Source organism: Blastomyces dermatitidis (genome assembly GCF_000003525.1).
Source record: "Blastomyces dermatitidis ER-3 genomic scaffold supercont1.5, whole genome shotgun sequence".
In the NCBI taxonomy this organism is placed as follows: Eukaryota; Fungi; Ascomycota; class Eurotiomycetes; order Onygenales; family Ajellomycetaceae; genus Blastomyces; species Blastomyces dermatitidis.
This window is the reverse complement of record NW_025544778.1, coordinates 3092055-3111338: the sequence shown is the minus strand read 5'-3', so window position 1 is coordinate 3111338 and position 19284 is coordinate 3092055. Positions and strand designations below refer to the sequence as shown.

At 45.9% G+C, this 19284-nt stretch overlaps 3 protein-coding genes across 3 annotated transcripts; 2 read left to right on the top strand and 1 right to left on the bottom strand.

Annotated features, from left to right (window-relative positions):
- Nucleotides 1-72: 72 nt before the first annotated feature.
- BDCG_17098 (uncharacterized protein) lies at nt 73-558 on the bottom strand (the record flags this gene model as incomplete). The annotated part of the gene is made up of 1 exon (XM_045426256.1): nt 73-558. One exon carries the CDS (start codon nt 556-558, stop codon nt 73-75), a length of 486 nt encoding a protein of 161 aa, XP_045281207.1.
- A 4445-nt stretch (nt 559-5003) lies between these two features.
- Nucleotides 5004-5465, top strand: BDCG_05288 (uncharacterized protein; the record flags this gene model as incomplete). Its single annotated transcript, XM_045420960.1, has 1 exon — nt 5004-5465. One exon carries the CDS (start codon nt 5004-5006, stop codon nt 5463-5465), a length of 462 nt encoding a protein of 153 aa, XP_045276944.1.
- A 10860-nt stretch (nt 5466-16325) lies between these two features.
- BDCG_05286 (Ryp1) lies at nt 16326-17816 on the top strand (the record flags this gene model as incomplete). Its single annotated transcript, XM_045420959.1, has 1 exon — nt 16326-17816. The coding sequence occupies one exon, from the start codon at nt 16326-16328 to the stop codon at nt 17814-17816; it is 1491 nt and encodes a 496-aa protein (XP_045276943.1).
- Between the last annotated feature and the right edge of the window lie 1468 nt (nt 17817-19284).

Sequence of the window (19284 nt, the reverse complement as noted above, 5' to 3'; positions counted from 1 at the left end):
CCTTTTTATTCTATATTTCACGAGATTTTCCCCGCAGATATTCCTAATCCGACTCCTTCCAAAGCTAACAATTTACATAAACTCCGCCTTTGGCGGTACTGATAATCGGAGACATGAATTTGCCTTGGGGGAAAGTTTGGATACAGTGGAGGATGGAGTTGGGGAACGATGGGCAAAATGTCTGGGGCGGAAGGCTGAATTGGACTCCACGGGCTGTATGAAATCATGCGCCTGTAATAATATATTAGGGACACCCTCCATCATGTCATACCAGACAGGAGGATGTTTCCGCATGTCAGAGAAGGGATGAGGGGGATGTTGGAATATTCTGATGAATAGATGCGCTTTTTGCCCTCTACGCCTGGATTCTTTATCCCTGGGGATCCGCCAGGGAAAGATACAGTGTTTCTTCCCGTTCCCAGCAATAGAGTCCCTGGTCAGTTCAGCATTCGGTATATGGAGCGTAGCAAGGGCTTCTGCTTGATTGACAGATACCGGGGGGACCGACCCATTATTATTTCCTTCACGAGCGCATCCGCGTCTCAAGGATGGTATCATTATTCAAAATGTGCCATTCAAACTGGGCTGATGCAGTGGGAAAGGCTTTAGTCTCTAGCATACCAATCTTCATGACCCCTTTGTTGAATGGAGAACGAAAGAAATCCGAGTATTTGGGCGTGTGATCCAGTTTCCACCTGTATGGAGGGTTTCCGGAGAGTTTCTCGGGACTGAAGCGGACCCTATAGCCATATCATGCAGGGGTCGTTCTTGAGGATGATAGAAGGAAGGAAATTAAACGGGGTGGAAATAGTGACATGACAGCTGGATGAAGGAGGAGATGAACGAAATTGCAAGCAGCAGAGCAGGCCGGAATCAGAGACAAAATCCAATATCGAAAAATTCAAGCAGCAATATCCCAACCATACTAAAACACACAAAGAGATAGGTGAATTATGGTGCTTCTTTGGGTTGACCATACACTCAAGACAACGAGGCGGCACTAATCCATCAGGTCTGATACACTTAATACCTCCCCCTGCCCTGCTCATCCTTGTATTGAAACCCTGGAGAGGAGCCTATTCCTCTGGCAGCGCAAAAAGGAAGAAATTGCGTACAGCGTAGAGGGTCATCTTCATCCACATCCTGCTAACCTAGCGAGCACGTCTCCAGCGGGTTAGTTTCTCCAGCGGGTTAGTTACCCTCTACTAGGCTTCCGAAAGACTGCGACTTGTGGGAGGTTGGAAGCGGTTTAAAAACCAAAAAAAAAAATTGGTCGTAGGGAACTTCTAGCTTCAAGTATCCTTTTGAGTTGAAACCAGGCAGGCTGCTTGAAGAAAAACAGGCTGAAAACGGAGTTTCGAGCCAACTCGTTCTTCGTTGACAAGAATTTACTAATATGGCTTGTGGCGTTTCCTGTCAACCAACGCTTTTTCCCAATTACATACAGACCTTCAATGGTTTCATCGAATGATGTACGTACGGGTTGTGTTGACCTGACTATTCTGCGACATGATAAAAAAGAGCTCCTCAAAAACTGTTTTCGATCTCGGCACAGCCAAGTTCTATGAATAGTACATACCATGCCCTTGCCATTCATTATTGCCTGCCTCATGATTGACCTCCAATACCAAAAATAAGAATACTAGTTTGACAAACCCCGCCCTATATTGACACCTGTCCAGCCAGAGCCGAAGTTGCGAAGTCTTTAGTCCAACGCAAGTTCTGTGACAGAATTCCTGTTAAATGTCGTCTTTGAAACCCGACAAGCGAGAATATCTTTCAAACGCCGCAATGATTGGCTGCATCGCCACGGCCAGCACATACTGTGGCGAGGCCCCAACCCGGCTACATCGAGATTCCTGACTGTCCCAGACAAAGGGCAGCTGATTCTGGGCTGGTGGAGATGGTCTAGATTCTTCAGTCGCCAGAGTGAGTCAAGTGAGGTCATCGAATTGCCTGAATGCTTGTTCCACTGATTGACTGGGCTGAGTTGTAGGGGTCATTGACGAGGATGAGGAGAAGAGGAGGAAGAGGAGAAAGGGAGGAAGAGGAGGAAGAGGAGGAAGAGGAGGAGGAGGAAAAAGAAGAAGGGTGTGTGGGATGAAGATGTGGAATTAAAGTCCTCTAGGCTCGATGCAGGGAGGTTGCTAGCTAAATACGAGTCACTGACTCTTCGGCCTGAAATCTGCTAAACAACTTTCTTTACCTTCCATTTTTACGGAGGTTATGAGGAATTGAAACCGAATAATGGTGGTCCCTTATAATTGTATAGTTTTGCAAGCGACCTCCGTCAGGCTCCCCCCGCCTGCATTCTGAATGGATAACTAGTGCCACCAAAACACAGAGAAACACAGACGCCCAAGAACAGTCCGGTTAAAAGGTTGATGATAATGGAGCAGCGTGTTAATCTAATTCCCATGACAAAGCTAACCTCACTCGCTGCCTTGTTGCGGAGAACTATATATACCTATTTAAGTAATTTCGAATATTGCGAGGAAGCAGACGGAGTAGAGTAAGAGCAAGAAAAGAAATGATAAAGAAAAAAGAAAAGAAAAGTAAACATGAGCCGGGGCTCCATTCCACGGCCTTCTTTAGAAAAAAATATAAAAAAAATATGACGGCTACTTGGTACTTGAGCTGGGCTATTATTATCCGAAGACGGAAGTTCGTTCAACACTGGTTTTACATTGCTATTCTGTACCACTGCACGGCGGGCATGGCACAACCGAGAATGGTGCCTGTTTGGTTTGCTTGCCTTGCCGTCAATGGCATTGTTATAACCATGAAAGGTCAAAAGCCATGAATACCCTTCGTAGGCACCAGCAGGTTCCATGTATGTATGTATGTACATGTACATACATACATTGTCTTCTCTGCGGGGCGGAATTGATCTTTTCAACGGTAGACTTATGAGGAACGAGTATCATACCGACGGCAGATGTATAGACAGAACAAGTCATGCATGTGCGAATAAGTATGCATAAATCCAGAGACAGAGAGAAAGTCGGGCGGGCTGATCAAGCTGTAGAATAAACCGACCGGCTTCGAAAAATAAGAACATGGGGCTTGCGTTATTAACTACATTTGCAAACCACCCCGCCCCCCCGGGTTTTCTTTTTTTTTTTTTTTTTTTTTTTTTTTTTTTTTTTTTTTTTTTTTTTGCGCTCTTTCTGCCTGGCCAATATCCTGGTGGTGCAGTGCTCCATATGAACTTCACTACTCTGTAAGCACTAGGGAGAGAGCATAGCAAGGATTTCGGTTACCGGTCGGAGATCGGCAGGGAAACTCAATTGAGATCAGGCGCGGCTAATGGCACACATCAGTTGGTGCGAGCGATATTGAGGCAGTCCGCTTCTTCCTTTGATAAGAAGACTCTTTGGGATTTTCAAAAAATTACACGCAGATGTCACAAACTCTTGCCACGTATGTAATTGATCCGATCCTATCTTCCCTGCCGCTCAATGTGGTAATCACGGGCATCCCATAGGACACCAGTAGATAACGTGAGCAGTATATAGCTCCAGATAAACTTCCGCGCCCACAGGTGGCCCTTGGAAATGTCATGGTAGTGGTATCTTTTTCGGGATTTGCGTGCGAGATTATGACAGGGGAAAGATAACGCGAGCAGTCCGTCAACCAAAAACATCTTTACTCCCCAACATGAGTTTCGCGAGTTCTTTCTCTTCCAGAAAGGGAGAACCCCGGTACCAGTGAACAAATGAAACGAGAGACCCTGGAGATAATGCAGCCTGGTGACAAAACCACAGGCGCGACATTCCCTTTTCGGAGCATGCGAGCGTAAGAGTTTGATACGCCTACTTACGTAAAACCCTCCCCCTACCTACCCTACCCCCAGCACTAGGTATTTTTAGAACCGGGGCCACCCAAGGCGATTGTCATCCTGGAGTTTCCCTGCAGGCTGCAGCCCTGTCTCAAGGTAGCCTGGCCCCCCCCGTTCAACCGGCGCTGGGCCTTTATGATTTATGGCCGTTTTCAACCCTTCTGTCCCTAGGTGATGATGGAAAGAATGCTACTCTGAACAATGACATTGTCACGCCTATGCATTAGCAATGGAACGTTTATACATAGGGGGTGTGTGAGTGATACCCTACATGTTTCAGTAGTGAGCTCCCTTGAGACACCGAGCTGAAGAGGCAACAAGAATGAAACGGACGTTGGTGCCTAATTTTAAAGTTCAGATAAGGACGAAACGGCTGCAGCATTGGGAATTTTGCAAATATTGGGCAACCTAATCTTCCATTCGCTCGTGGATGATGAATAGTAAGTTTTGAACCACTGAGGCCTTCATTTTCAGAAGTTTCAGTATGAACCATTCATAGAATATATATATTTCGGCCATTGGTTAACTCAAAGGCCCTCCGCAGAGAAGCTCCAGAACCCGTTGGTGTGAGTTTTTACCTCGCTTTGGATGGTTGAAGAGCCTTTCTATCAACTGGGTGGGTGCATCTAGATGCCTACCCAATACCCCCGCCATATCGCCGGTTCGGACTGAGAAGTGTTTTATTATTATTTCCGCATGGTGCACCCGGATCTCCAACCTAGGAGCTTTCCCACCTCAGGCATTGGTTGTAAAGCCGTTAAGAGTCGAAAGCCTTATTCTTGAACCCGGTATAATTCGGCAGCTTGAATTAAATAGAAAGAAGAAAGAAGAACAAAAAGAATAAAAAAGAAGAAAGGAACCCCGGGTGGGTGGCTGTAGCCCTTGACGCATTCACTCTCCGAAACTATAAAAATAAAACTTGGCCAAAGAATTCGGAGAGTAGTTATCTCAGGGCTGGAGCGTTGTTGAAGAATCTGGATAGGATTCGATCGGTTCTCGAGGCAAGGGAGGCCCTTTGCACTCTTCTTGCGAGTAAGCTGATAACAATAATGGAGCGCGCTTGGTTTGTGACTTCTCAAGGGTTAAGCTGCCCAAGGCGAAATGGGAATGAATGAATCCTGGCCAAAGCTAGCCGCTTATCTTATTCGTGGCTTAGGGTGGGATGGGTGTGAAGCTTAGGAGGTTGAGGGTAACTAGAGGAACTAGTGAAGCCTCAGCTTGCTTAAGTCAAGGGCTGGCAATCCCAGACGGATTCAAACTACGGAGTACGGAGTACTCCGTTATTAGGGGGGGGGGGGGAGAGACTTCCCACCCATCATCATCATCATCAAGAACAGAGCGGAGATGTGCAGTCTCGGCATGCTCCAGCGAGCCCGCGCTAGTGAGTATTATTTTAACTTGCCGAGTTCAGAAAGTCAAGACTCCACTACCGTGCAGGTGTGATGTTCATGCAAAATACGCGATCTGGATAGATCGACCGAGATATCGGGTTGAAGAGGGGAAACAAGCAAAGAAGCAAAACAAATGCCATTGGCGGCGTTCAGCTTGGCTAACTCATGTTTGGCCAGTGGTTGTCCGTGCAGCAATTTGCCAGCTAAAACGAGAGTTGTCCGTAGCAGCTTGATGGGCAAGCTTCAACTAGCCAGCCCGCATCTCAGCCATGCATGCATGCCCGCCCCGTCAGGGCGCCGTCATTTGGTGGTTTCTGCGGAAGCCCCGTTCATACATGTAAGATTATTAATTATTATTATTGTACTCCGTAGATATCTTGTGTCTCCAGAGCTCATTTTGTTCTTCCCGAGTCGAGTGAGCCGTCGGCCCTCGTGCCCCAGCAAAGCCAGAACGGAAGTTCGTTTGCTGCCTAAATTCTTAGCGGTAACTTACGCATGCAGCGCGCGCCCTCTTTAGCTGCATACCCTACATACATACCGTCGTCCGTTGGGGAGAAGCGCAAACCGCCAGCATGGGGTACGGTACTAGGCGTGGTGGTGCATTTAGGGCCCCCAACCTCGTGAGTGGCATTTAGCTCAAACCCACATCAACATCATATCATGCTGTGTGCTGTGTGCTGTGCTGTCAGGATTCTTCTTCAGCGCTAATAATAATGCCATAGTATAGTTACATTGCCAGCAATTTGGGTAATGAATGTCCTGCCAAAAAGTCAACGTAGGACTCAAGTTCGTCATCAGCCGCGCCTTGATGCTCAGGGTTTTCTTGGAACTTCTCTCTCTTAGGTTTCCAAGCTTTGGTCCCTGCGTCCGCACCAATTGAATTGGCATCAAAGTGCCTTTGTTTTAATCGCAGGTGAGTTGGCGGGATCGCGAGGGCGATGATGCCTCACCGCGGGCTCATCCACATGATTCTTCTTCTTCTTCTTCTTCTTCTTCTTCTTCTTATTATTATTATTATTATATTTACTCGTATGCAGTCAGAGACTTATTTAATAATGACGAGTCCTTTGAGTGATGTTAAATGCATGTGATTATGTAATGGAGGAATCACAACAACATTCATTTGTTGACGACAAGACAACAAGAAACATGGGGAATACATAGAGAGAACAAATTAAACACTTGCAAATACAGGCTTCCAACCCAGAAGAAATGAGCGATTCAAAGTAGCGATTCAGTACATCTTCAATTTTTGTGGTACCCAAGATGTTAGGTTCCTTGTTTTGAGTCACCCTGCGGGAATCACACACACCCAACCCGCACGCATTGGGTTTCCCCATGTCAAGGCATTGGTTAGAGCGAACTTGATGCTTTGTTAACTATCTGCTGACACAGCGGTCCTTGGGAACAGCAGCTAAACGTACCAATTCCCACAAGCTTTTGCCCGTACCGTGGAACAAGGCATATAATAATAAGTAAAAGGGAAATCAACAATCTGCAAATTGCGCCAGTTAAAGCAGCACTAGTTAGTTAACCATTAAACCCAAGCAACCCTAAAACCCCCCCATTATATACCACCAGCTCAACCCCGCCCCCCCATATAAGATATATATATATATATATTTTCTTTTCCCCGGATGTAAAGGGTAGAGTCGATGTGTTATCTTTTGCCTAGGCGCCATTCTGACAACCAGGCTGATAACCATAAATCATAGTATATATTTCCTGTGTACAGAAGAACGTTTATGCCTCGGTACTTCAACAAGATAATAATAGACCAAATTTCTACTGAACCCCACACAGGTGGCGAACAGCAGAGAAGGGGCTTCTCTCTTTTGTCAGCCCTTGGTTATCTCTTGAGAAGAAACATGGTAACAGTGCCATGCAATAAGTTTGGAACTTTGTGACTTTCCAGAAAGCAAGAGAAGAATATATAGAGATTGTATTATTTTGAGAAAAAATGTGTGAGGAAAATAGGGGTCGACGGGTGTACTGAAGTGTCATATGGGCTCTATAACTTCTACTAATTACTATGCACCAAACTACTTCGGGACTAGTGGAACTTGACTTAGCTGTGCACAGGAAATGGTTCATATTAATATTGGTTCATCTTTGCTTTCGCCCGTTCCTCCGTGCTGCGCATGGTGTTGCTGTTGCATCCCACCTACTAACTACTGCGTTGTTAGTTGTTCTCAAGTTTGCTCGTATTTTTTTTTTTTTTTTTTCTTTCTTTTTTTAGGTAGTTAACTAGTCTGATACCTACAATAATAGTTACCCATGTAACTAGCCATGCGATTTCAATACCTATGTGCCTCGTTACCAAATCCAGCGCAAGCCCGGCACTGTGGCGCGGGTTTGAAGGACTTAAAAAAAAAAGGAATATGAAATTCCCATAAATATGTGACGGCTGGTTTTCTGAAGTGAAGCGCTATCCGCACCACGCGCACCAATATGTAAATATGATTGATGTAGGACAAGGATTTGGCCGTTAGAAACTCAATTGAGCGTGGTTTGTGGCAGAGACGAGGGCCAATCAAACAGACTCCCGCTACCTTGAGTATATTAGTTGTATGGTGCAAATATGTATGTTCAAACCAGGCTGGAGTTTAGTTAGATATTTCCTCTGTGCTGAATTAAGTTTAAATTTTTGGTGGACCCCTTGATATTTTATTTTCCATTTAGGCTCTGACGCTGAGCGGGAAGTGGAAGTTGTAGTTTAGTTAAGCGTAATAAGAATAAGGTGGAGGGATTGCCGCAGAGGGAGGGGCAAGGAAATCATAAAAAGAGGGTCATGAAGGTTGTTTCTATTAGGTTTCCGTTGAGACTTTGGGCTTAAAGAGATCATGTTGAAGTTAAGAAAACGGGGCCATATCTGCTCCCGCAGAGTTACCCTTAAACACCAAATGTGGGATATGGATGAAAGTTGGAGGTCGAAGCTAACTCCAAACTCACCGCTCTATTTACATTATTTACCGATTGGATTGCACGGCTTGTCTCCAGTGAGCCCACAAAATAAATAAAAACTCTTCATCTTTCTCTCTCTATACAGCCTGAGTGCACAGATTTTTGTTCATTTAGAGGCGTGTCCCAACTCGAGCCACTTTTGCTTGCCCTAGCCTCCACCGCATCTAACCAGCATTTAATATGTCCAGTATTTTCTTTTCCAACCGTGACAAGTACGAGGCGTCTTCAACTTGCAATTTCTGGACAATGGCTGATATAGGCTGAACTGCCACATAACTTACCCGAACATAGGCGGTCTTGATATCTACGAAGATCATTAGGGAAATCTCTATCTGATGAATCAAACATTCTTGACGAGATTGCCCTCGATATTACCACTAGGTGGCGAAAAACCAAAAAAATAAAAAAATAAAATAAAAGAAATACAATAGTGATGATAATAAAGACATGCAGTATACCCCCAAAACCAACGTGGCTTGGAAACTGAATAAAACAATAGAAAACACCGAGAGCATAGTTATCCATCAGTGATTCCTGTGATGACCCGTTCGATGAATTGCCTGAGCGTTCTGTTGCTTCCTTGAAATTTTTTTTTTTTTTCGAACGCGCGTATCACGTATTTTTAACTTTGGGTCTCTTGGAAAGGCATCTCTATCGAATGGGTGAGTGGATGAGCTCCCGGATTGCTGCCTCTTCATCGTCGTTCTAGCCAGAGCCCTGAGTCCTACGCATCGTAGAGGTGAGGCCCGGTTGAGAGAGGGAGAGGGCAAAAGCCACTTAACGGCAAGGTGCACATAGATATCCAGCGTACATTCATCAAAGTGTTTCCTGGATGGGCTTTATGCGCGCTCTTATTTGTAAAATGTGACGACCTCTCTCCACTCTGTGGCTGTCTCGGAAACTTACCTACAGGAGGCATTTAAAATGAAGAGGAGCCAGCATCCACCCAAGCGGTGTCTCTGAGGGGATTTCAAGGGAAAAATAGAAAAAAACTAAAAAACTAAAAAAAAAATAGCCAGTTATATCGACCTCATATTGACCAGCAAGTATCAGTGCTGCCTTCAAGTAATTCTTCAGCCCCGCCTCGTCTGCTGTATCCATCGCCATGCATAATGCATCTAGATGTCATTAGCATCAACACTTTTCAACCCATATTAGCAGAGTATGAGGGGGCTGGAGGCCCTTATTTGGCGCAAGCACAGGCCTTTTTGTTTCCATGCCTAGCTGGCTGCTGCTCTGGTAATCTCTGTGCGTCCTGCTGCAATCATCATGCAAGACAAAGCCACATATGTTTCTTGGTTTGGTGCCGTTGATAATTTGGCAGAATGAATCAACAGCCAGTCCAGTCCAGTCCAGCAAGATTTTCTTTCCCCTCACCTCGTTTCATCAGGCTTTAAGTTTTCTTGTCATCCGTTTCCTTTTGTCCGCCTCTTCCCCTTCTTCTCTTTCCTTCTTCTTTCTATTTTTCAAAAGGCCATTTCATTGTTGGAATCTGCATAGTGGATGGATGAGCTTGTAGCTGGAATTTGGTCCTGTCAAAATGATAAGAGGCCCAGCGGTGGGAGATGGTTTCTCCTCTGGAAATGTATTGTTTGATTCCAGGACAGTCCAAGTGAAAAATGCCTCGTTTTCTTCGTCACTAGTTTCACAATGTTTAGTCGAGCGCTCTCGGATCCGTACTTTTCCTGTCCTCGTTTTCCGTGGCTCTCAACGCCCACATGTCCAAAATGGCTCAAGACTGATCAGTGGCTGATAAGCTACCAAGCTTCGGGTTCCACAGCTTGGGCAGGCCAGATGGGTCTCTGCTTTGGATACGTCGCGTTTTCTTTTTCCTTCTCGCATTGCCTTTCTCCTCCCCCGGTGGTTAGCGCGCCAGGTAATTCAGCTCGCTCCACCCGGCTGAGTTTATTCAGGCGTAGGGGGTCGTAGTTGTCTCTATGTTAAGACCGACCCTGGTCCCTTATCGATTGGGAGATCAACCCCAAAAATCGTTCCAACCCTTCTGTTTCTGAGCTGGATTGGCATGACGAATCAGCATTATTCGCCTCGCTTTGGAATAAAAATATGTACATGTACATGTACATGTACCTGAGTGTTCTATCTATCTCGGTGTTCGATAACAATCATCGTGCTATTTTGGATGTTTCTTGGGGTTGACATCCTTCTTCATCCGTACATAGGCCGTGGTTGATGTAGTTATGTAGTAGTAACTAGCTAGTTAGTTGGTAGCTAACTAGTCAAACAAAGGAACACAATATGATACAACCCAGACAACACCTCATCCGTCTTTCCATGGCCCGTCATCATCGTACATTACAACGCACACAGGACGAACATGGTAGGCGACATCACTTTTCACAGGAAACCGAGAAATGAAAATAATAAAAAGAAAAAGAAAGAAAAAGAAAAAGAAAACAACAAGTGATAAACGGAGGGAGACCTGGGCATCCATCCCCCACACGGATATACACGTCTGTCTGTCTGTCCATGAGGGCCATTCATTCTATTACAGATATGCAGAGCTGCCGCAGAGAAAAAGGTCTGCTGCCCAGGGAGTCTACTCTCCTCGTCTTCCTTCTCCTCTCCTCCCCAAGGGGTTGTGGTATGGTATTCTGGTAGTTGTCTGCCATCCCTGACGGGGCGCCGTTTTTGTCCAAGTTTCCACCAGCCCAATACCACTGTTCCCTATTTCTCTCGTCCACGGGTAGCTCCTGTTTACTGACATATGAGTCATTGAATAGTGATTGAACTTGGTTCTGATGTACCCGAGGAGTAGGCCTCCAGCAAGCAAAACACGCTTTTCAAAACAACGGGTTGTTTGCTTCAGTGCTCAGGCGCCCTCCTCGATGTATGTACGTACATACAGACATACAGACATACAGACATACTTCAGCTTAAGCTTCGGAGCCTCTTATGGCTTTCGTGATCTGCGGTCTCCCTTTGAAGGACCCAGGGGTATGTCCCGGCCCTCTCTTGGGCGTGAATCGTAAAGCTACACTTGTGGAGTTTCGCGCCAGATATTGTCCCGCTGGTTTCTGGACTCCTGGGCGCGAAAAAAAAAAAGAAAGAAAGAAAGAAACCCCGCACAAAAACAAAGCGGAACAGGCCAAACGAACCCCTACTAAATCCCCTAGGACGTTCTTATTCTTTCCCCAGTTTATTTAGTTTCGATATTTTTGGTGCTTACGACTGGAGTAGTTTCTGCTACAGGCTTAACAGCCCTGCAATTATTATTGGTGATATAGTTAAACTTTCTGATTTGCGTGCTTGTTTTCGTTAACTTTCTTTTTCTGTCTTCTTTTTTTATTCTTCCCCTTGTTTGAACGGGCTGACGCGATTGTGCTTGGCTTTTCCCTTTTACTGGGACCTTGCTTCATCGTTCGCAGCAAATCAGAGACGGCGCTGGCAACTTCATCTCGCAAAATAATAATTTACGGAGCTCTCCCTTATTTCGTGATGGGTGAGCTGGTACGATGGTGGCGGCGGGAAGATGCTATCTGAAGATACTATTAATTATTCCATTATTCACCTGCAACAGATAAGGTAACTACTTTAGCCTCCAGGACGAAACCCCCTACCCTTTTTTTTTTTCTTTTCTTTTCCTTGCTCAGTGATTATCGCTTTTGTTTTTACTCTGTTTCTTTCCGTGCACTCTCTGGCCCCCAATGAAGGAACGCCTTTATTTAATTTGATATTGCAGGATCGTTAACTGCCAAGGAGTTTTAAAGGAGAAAAGAAACGCTCAAGCGGAAAAAAGAGATTCTATTCTAAGCCCGACAATAACGAGAGAGGGAAGAGGAGCGAAAAAGGCTCATTCCCATCAGCAGAGCTCCGCTAAATCGAGAGCTGCAGGAGGAGGCTGCCGCTGGCTTATATAGATTACCACTACGCCAATATATTTGCATAGTTTTCTGGCTCTGATCCATCAAACTCACTACCCCCCCCCCCCCCAACCTTACCTCGCCCAAAACCTTTTATTTTTAAGGAAAATACGCTATTTATTCTCCTTGATTTTAACTTGCTGGCCCCCGCATGAGCCTGCGAAAAGTGTCACCACGACAGTCTAAATTGAACCTAAACGGCCATACAACAAGTAGGACGGGCGAAATCTGGTGCTTGAACGCTGCCTCCATCGCCACCTTTTCAATCTATCGTCCCATTTATACTCCTCAGTTCTTCCTTCGCCCAGTGGAAATATTTATTCGTTCCTGAGGTTCCCTCCTTAAGCAGTACGACAGGACACTTTATTCCTCACTGTCCGACCATCTGATTTTTCGGCATCGTTATTCACGGTGTTGGCAGGTCGAAATATCCAACTTGATCGGCCTTGCCCCCACGTGGAATTCGTGTTTTCCTTGCTTGCTTGATAATAGAAGAAGGCCCAATCTCAAGCAAAAGCGTCGGCCCATCCCAGATCTTCGGAGCTAACCTTGTTTTTTGCCAGTCTCCAACGGGCATTGTTGATTGTTGACAACGAGGGTTAACTTTTTTTTTTTTGACGCTGCAATCTCAAAAAAGTTTTTCCCCCGCCAGGCCCTTTCCACCTACATAACATAACAAGCGTGAACCGACTCGAACTAACTATCACGTCTTCGAAAACTTTCATATTTGCCGATCGACCCTGCGCTATTAAAGTGCAACGCTTTATGATTTGAGAGTTTCTTGAAGATATTATTCTATTTCATCCCCGACGCCCTACTACTATCATCTTGCTAAGGAGGATCCACCGGTGATTTTTATCTTTTTAGCTTGTTGTCTAAGGAAGTAGTACGCCGCGTAAGTTGTGTCCCCACTTCTCCGTTTCTTGAAGAGTTTCGTGCCCTTGCATCGCTTTTGATACTTGTTACCATGATGTCGGATCCGAGTGTCAATTTATTTATTTTCTTTTTTTGTTTTTACCCCTTCATGGTTTTACTTTTCGAGCCCTGTCATTCTGTTACACGAACCCCGTTCCTGCGTTACATACTTTCTTGACCCTGCCCAAGAAAAAGCCAAAAAAAAAAAAAAAAAAAAAATTAAAAAAAATAAAAGGACGGTTCCAGAGAGAATAAGAAAAAGAAAGGAAAAAAAAAAGGGAAAAAAAAGCCCTCAGCCCAACCACGCTTATATTCTTACTGCCTTTTTGACACATGGGATTTTCCCTGCTGGAAGGAAATGTCTCTCCAACATGTGTCAACCGGGGGGGTGCGTGGAAGAAGGGAGTAGAGTAGGGTAGAGGGGGGCCGCGAATTTGAATGTTTTACGCACGGACAACATGCCATACAGCCTATGATTCGCGTGTTTCACCTGCACAGCCCTTTCCCAGAACCGACGCTCTTTTTATCTCCCTGACGCACCCGAAATCCGACCATGATGAACATCTGGATTGATCTGATGGGATTGGGTGGGGTACGACTTCTGGGGTGGGTCGCTGAGGCGTCTTTTTGGCCTCTTCTTTAGGCTTTATTTACTCTTCTGCAGCCAACGACCACCCATGCGCCTATCAGGCCATCACTTGCCCCCGCCCGGGAAGACATATTGCATGCCCCATACATAGGGAATAACAACAAACTGTGATTTTTATTTTCCACCGCCCGGAATTCCGGCCTGGAATTCCTTCCTCTTTCCGCCATCCTCCGGGTTCCTGTTCATCAGGCAAGCTGCGCTGTGGCTATCTCTTGTTTTGTCGTCGTTCTCTGTCTCTCTGGCTGGATTCTGTTTTGGTCGAATCCCCCGGTCGGAATTGCCAAGCCCTAACCCTAAGCCTGGAGCCCTCTATTTCCCGATTGGGCAAAGCGTGCTCCCTGCTCCTCCCGAAAAGCGTATCCCCACTTCTTCCGATACTGGGTTTGCGCCTGCCCGGACTTGCCCCTCCTGCTGGCGGCATGTGCACACGCACTACCTCCTTTACGACCACGTCCCGCCGAAACCCCACTATTTCCCCAGTGTGTGTTTTTCCACCGGGGGTTAGTTAGCCTCCAGATAGATAGATACCCACTGCACCGCACCGACGATTCTGCAAGCAAGAAGCAGAAGCTCTAAAACACACGCACGGTATGCCCGCAATATCCACGCACCAGCCTCTGTTCTCGCTGCTGCGAGCTGCGGCCGGGTTTTCTAGAGAATCAAAGCGCCAAAAATAAGCAAAATCCTCTTGCTTTTTCCCGCCATCCAGTAATCAATGTCGTCAGCCCAATGTTAGTCCTCCCGGCTGCATCATATCACTGCATCAGACTTGGGACTGCTGCGACTCGACTGCTTCTACGACTGCTTAGCTCCAGCGCTGATGGTCTGAAATCTCAACTTGCAATTGCTTGGTGAAATGTTGAGCTTGCAGCTAGCTAGCAGCTTGGCCCTTGTATTATTTTCGACTAGTGCTGGTCGTTCGTCCTCGCCCCTACTACTACTACTAGTAGACTGATCCTTACCTGGCTTCCCTTGTCTCTTCCGTCTCCACACAGCGTGCCGTGCTTTCCCGCCACTGCACTGGGTCCAGGAAGTCCGAGGTCAAAACAAAAGAACAAAAATAAGAAATAAAAATATCGAGAACGAAGACAAAAAGCAACAAAATAACAAACCAAAGGAAAGAAGGAAAGCAAAGGACTCCTTGCACCACCGTCATTACCATGCAGCAGGAGGTACTGTGGGAGGAAGGAAGACAACAATCATAGCAAAAGAAAAAGAAAAAAATAACCCCACAGGAAGCCAGTATAACGGACGGTGTCTGCCAATTATTATTGGGATGAGAAGCAGGAAAAAGCAAAGATCAATATTTTGTTCCTTTTTGATATTTTTATTATTATTTCCCTTGGGGAGTCTGGGACGAGGTTTTTGTCCTTGAACCCTGTTCGTTTTTTTTTTTTTTTTTTTTTTTTTTTTCCCTTGATTTCGCTGCCACCCTTGTTTCTTCTTCTTGTACTTTTTTTTAATTTTTTTTAACCCTTCCTTTTTTGATCCCCCTAAAACCTTGGAGCACGATTATTCATTACGTTTTTGTTTGACAGACATCCCGTAGTTTCCTGCTTTCTCTAACAAACCTCTGGTGCTGTTTAGTTACAGTTCCCGCCTTTGCTTTTGACATTTCTGTGGAGGGAAACGGAAGAAGAAGCCATAGTTTTTTTACCTTCCTGCCATTAACCAGACTTCAACACACCCACCACCACCACAAGCTTCCCTTCCCTTCCAAGCAATTAGAGGGGGCGCGCGTGGCGTGGCGAGAAACCAAAATCAAGCTTGGGCATTGGGCTAGACCCAAACCCTTCCGAGCCATTCCCATCCTCGCTCCAATTCCCACCATTCCGTCACTTGCGTCTGCGTTCTTGGGTCCGTCCCAACTACATAGAGTTTCGCCCGCCGAATTGGCCCGCCCTTGACTGACGACGTTCCTGATCGCGCGCTATCTGCTGCTTTAAGCCCTGGCAACTTACTATCTATCCTCACAACTCCTCCCCTGCACTGGGGTTGTGGAAGTAAACTCTGTTACTCACGATCGAGCCCCTCCATTCCGAAAAGTGAAAAAGGTCAAAAAAAAGTTTTGGACCCGCGTTGTGTCTGTCGATCCATAGAACCTTCAAAACTCTCTTTGCAAGCTCCTTTGCGCGGGGAGGGGGGTTCTCTTGCTGCTCTTCAAAGAAGCCATCATCATCACTTCTTTTCCATTCGAAACCGGGAGAGCTCACAAACAACCACGTTGCTAATCTTGTTCTACATAAGCCTTTTTGACCCGTCTGACAGGTTGTCCGCACATACCCCCGATTTTCTTTTCTTTTTCTCCCTCATATCTTTCTTTCTTTTTCTTTTTTTTCTTTTTTTTTTCTTTTTTTTTCTTTTTTCTTTTTTTTTACTCCCCTCAAATTATCATTCCTATTATTTCATATTCCCTCTCTCCTTCGATTTGCGTTTCGATAACACCAACTCTGTCGCATTTTCGCGCAAATCAGACGAAGGTTACTACCGAAAGTCACTTCGACAGCCCTCAAGCTTTGTTTCTTAGTTTTCCCGCAGTTGATAGTTTTCTGTCGACGCGCAAAACTTTACTCTTGCAGCGCTTACAACCCTACCGCGTCTCTCCACGAGAAGAAGCCTCCGGGCGTTAGCTTTTAGCCCTTACCTGTGAAAAACTAACACTCCCCTGCAGCTTGTCACACAACATGGGCAACGGCACAGCTGCAGTACTAGAGCCGACATTCACCGGCTATGTCGCCACCACGCAAGATGCGCTGATCCTCTTCGAAGCATGTCTGACCGGCCTCCTCCACCACGTTCCACGACGTCCCCACGATCGAGAAAGAAGCCAACTGGTGAAAAGCGGGAGTGTTTTTATCTACGAAGAAAATGCGTCCGGTATCAAGCGATGGACAGACGGTGTTACATGGAGCCCCAGTCGCATCCTGGGTAATTTCCTCGTCTACCGCGAACTTGATAAGCCTTTTCCTCCAGGTGAGAAGAAGCGCGCCATGAAAAAGGGCAATAGGCGGCCACCACAAACTGGAAGACCAGGGGAACCATACCCAAGACCTCAAGAGAGCAACGGAACTTCATACTCGCCCGCAACATCGCCCGGCGCAGCTCCATATGGAGAGAGAAACCAACACACAGATATGGAGCGGCAACTCGTGGGCTCCCTTGTGGACTCGTATGGGTTCAAGGATTCGGGATTAGTAAAGAAAACCATGAGCGTGACAGTATCGGGGGTGACCCATCATTTGGTGTCATACTACAGTGTTGAAGATGTCATGTCAAACCGCCTCCATACACCCATGCAACACGAGAATTTGAGGGGCATACGTCCACGCGCAGAACTCACAACGAAGCAAAGCTTCCGCGCGCCAATTGATGACTTCGAGCACGGTGCAATGGAAGATGGAGACCCTTCTTCCGCCCTATATGCTTATCGTTCCACGTTAGGTGGCGCGCAGGCATATGCGGTGCCAAGCTCCGGTGCGCCGTACTACCAGCTTCCCGCTTACGGCGCACACCCTGGTTATGCAGTTGGCGCGCCAGGTATTCCAGGCCACCCCACATCCAATCCATATCTCACAAATGCTCCCGGTTCAGCCGACATGCCGCCAAAGCTAGAAGGCTACTCTTTCCGGAGCTCAGCATCGTACCCGCCTAGCTATCACCCCATGAATCCCAGTATACCGCAACCCATGTCGGCTTCCACGATACCCTCTGCCCTCAACCCTACCATGGGCGATAGAAGTCAACAGCAACAACCCAGCAGCGCTTCCCTCTACCGAAACCCGGGATTACAACCGCGGGATGTACCTACAGGTTCACTTTCCGGACCGGTCGACCCCGGTTCAGCAGGTGCCCCAGCGTATTCAAGAGGAAGTTTTGGCGGCATTGACTCCTCAGACCAACAGAGCGTCGGACAGCAGCAGCATTACAACCCTTCAACGAGGCGGGAATCGAGTGCCATGGCGCCTAGCGTTTCATACTATAATGGAGACCGTCAGTCTCAACAGCCACAGCCGCCATCACAACCGCAGTCACAACCTCATCAATCTCAACAACAGCCGCCGCAGCCACAACACCCACAACAATATTTCTCCAGTAGTGGTCAGCCGGGACAGCCTTCAAGTTACCAACCCGGCCAACAGGCGTCGATGTCCTGGAATACGGCTACAACGGGTTGAAAACACTGATATTTTTCTTTTCTTTTCGTTTTTCAACTTTCATACTTCCATGTTTGTTCTGATTCGATTTTTCTTTCATCCAGGTTAGCTGCTTTTCAGTTTCCTGAGGTTTTCTTTCTGGGATGGGTGGAGAGGATGATAAATGGGATTATGAAAAAGACAGTCGTTTTATTTTTATTTTTATATTTATTTATTGCGAGTTGAAAATTTGGACATCGCTTTTGAGACTTTTTCTCCGTTTTGCGTCTCAACTTGCGGTTTTATGATAGGAGGGACGCTTGTGCTCTGTTCTAATTTTCCTACTTTTCTTCCTTTTTTCCCCCGTCTTCCGCCTGAACCACCTCTCCCGCTCAGTCTTTGTTTTGCTTTACTCCTCAAATTGATTCCTTGCTTTTTTGGATTTGCTCATGTTTCCCTCGCCCACCCACTATTGTACCGGCGAATTCGAATTTTATCTACCCTGTTCCGGCCCCTTGTTTGTCCCCCTTTTTTCTTAATTTGATAAATACGTAAAGGGGGAGGGGCAAGGGTTTTTTGTGTGGGATTCTTTTTAATCCCCTTTTCTTCTTTTCCTTTCTTCTTCTTCTTCTTCCTTTGCTTTTAGCTCCCTCGTGCGCGCGCACATAGCCGCTCGTTTCTATCAAACACATAGTATTACTCATAGGCCCCAGGGCGTTTTGCATTTTTTAATAAAGAACTGAAAAATTGAGATATGGGTAGTTGGTCGGCTGCTGCTAGCTTTTCTTTTTCTTTTCTTTTCTTTTCTTCTCTTTTCTTTTCTTTTCTTTCTGCGAAAAATGGCTGGTCGGTTTTTGTTCTTCCATTTCCATCTCATCATCATTTATTTTATTTATTACTTGTTTGACCTTTCTGTCTTTTATTTCTATCGCTGCTTCTGATGAAGTTGACATTTGCCCTATCTTTCTTTCCTTCTCTTTTTTTTCCCCCCTGTTATCTAAACTGTGGAGTTGGGCTTTTTGTAGGTGCAGGGGCAGTGGGAGGGTCAGTCAATTTCAAAGTTGAACATGAGCTTTTTGACAAAAAATCAAGAGAAAAAAGGATGAAGAGTAATAATGAAGAAAAATAAAAATAAAAACTATTTTTTTTGTTCGACTGTTCTTATCTGTAACTAATAATATCAATCACTGCTTGATCTGTTGATCATCCATTTCCAGCTCCATTTCCTCCAACTGCTTTCAAACTCTCCTGTTCCTGCTTTCTCCATCAAACGCGCACGCACCACTTCTTATAATAAACTTTTTGCAAACTAGGCTTTTCTTTTACTGTAAACTTATTAATAAAAGTTTCATGTTTTATCTTCGTGATCCGAGATGGAACTGGAAGGCTAATCTAATCTATCTTATCTTAGGGGGGGGGGGAGGAGCGGTGGAGCGGCTGGTTCAGGCACAATCATCAGGCATTTAATTTAAGGTTATGGGTATCTAAAGTTCCCAGAGATATAAAAAAA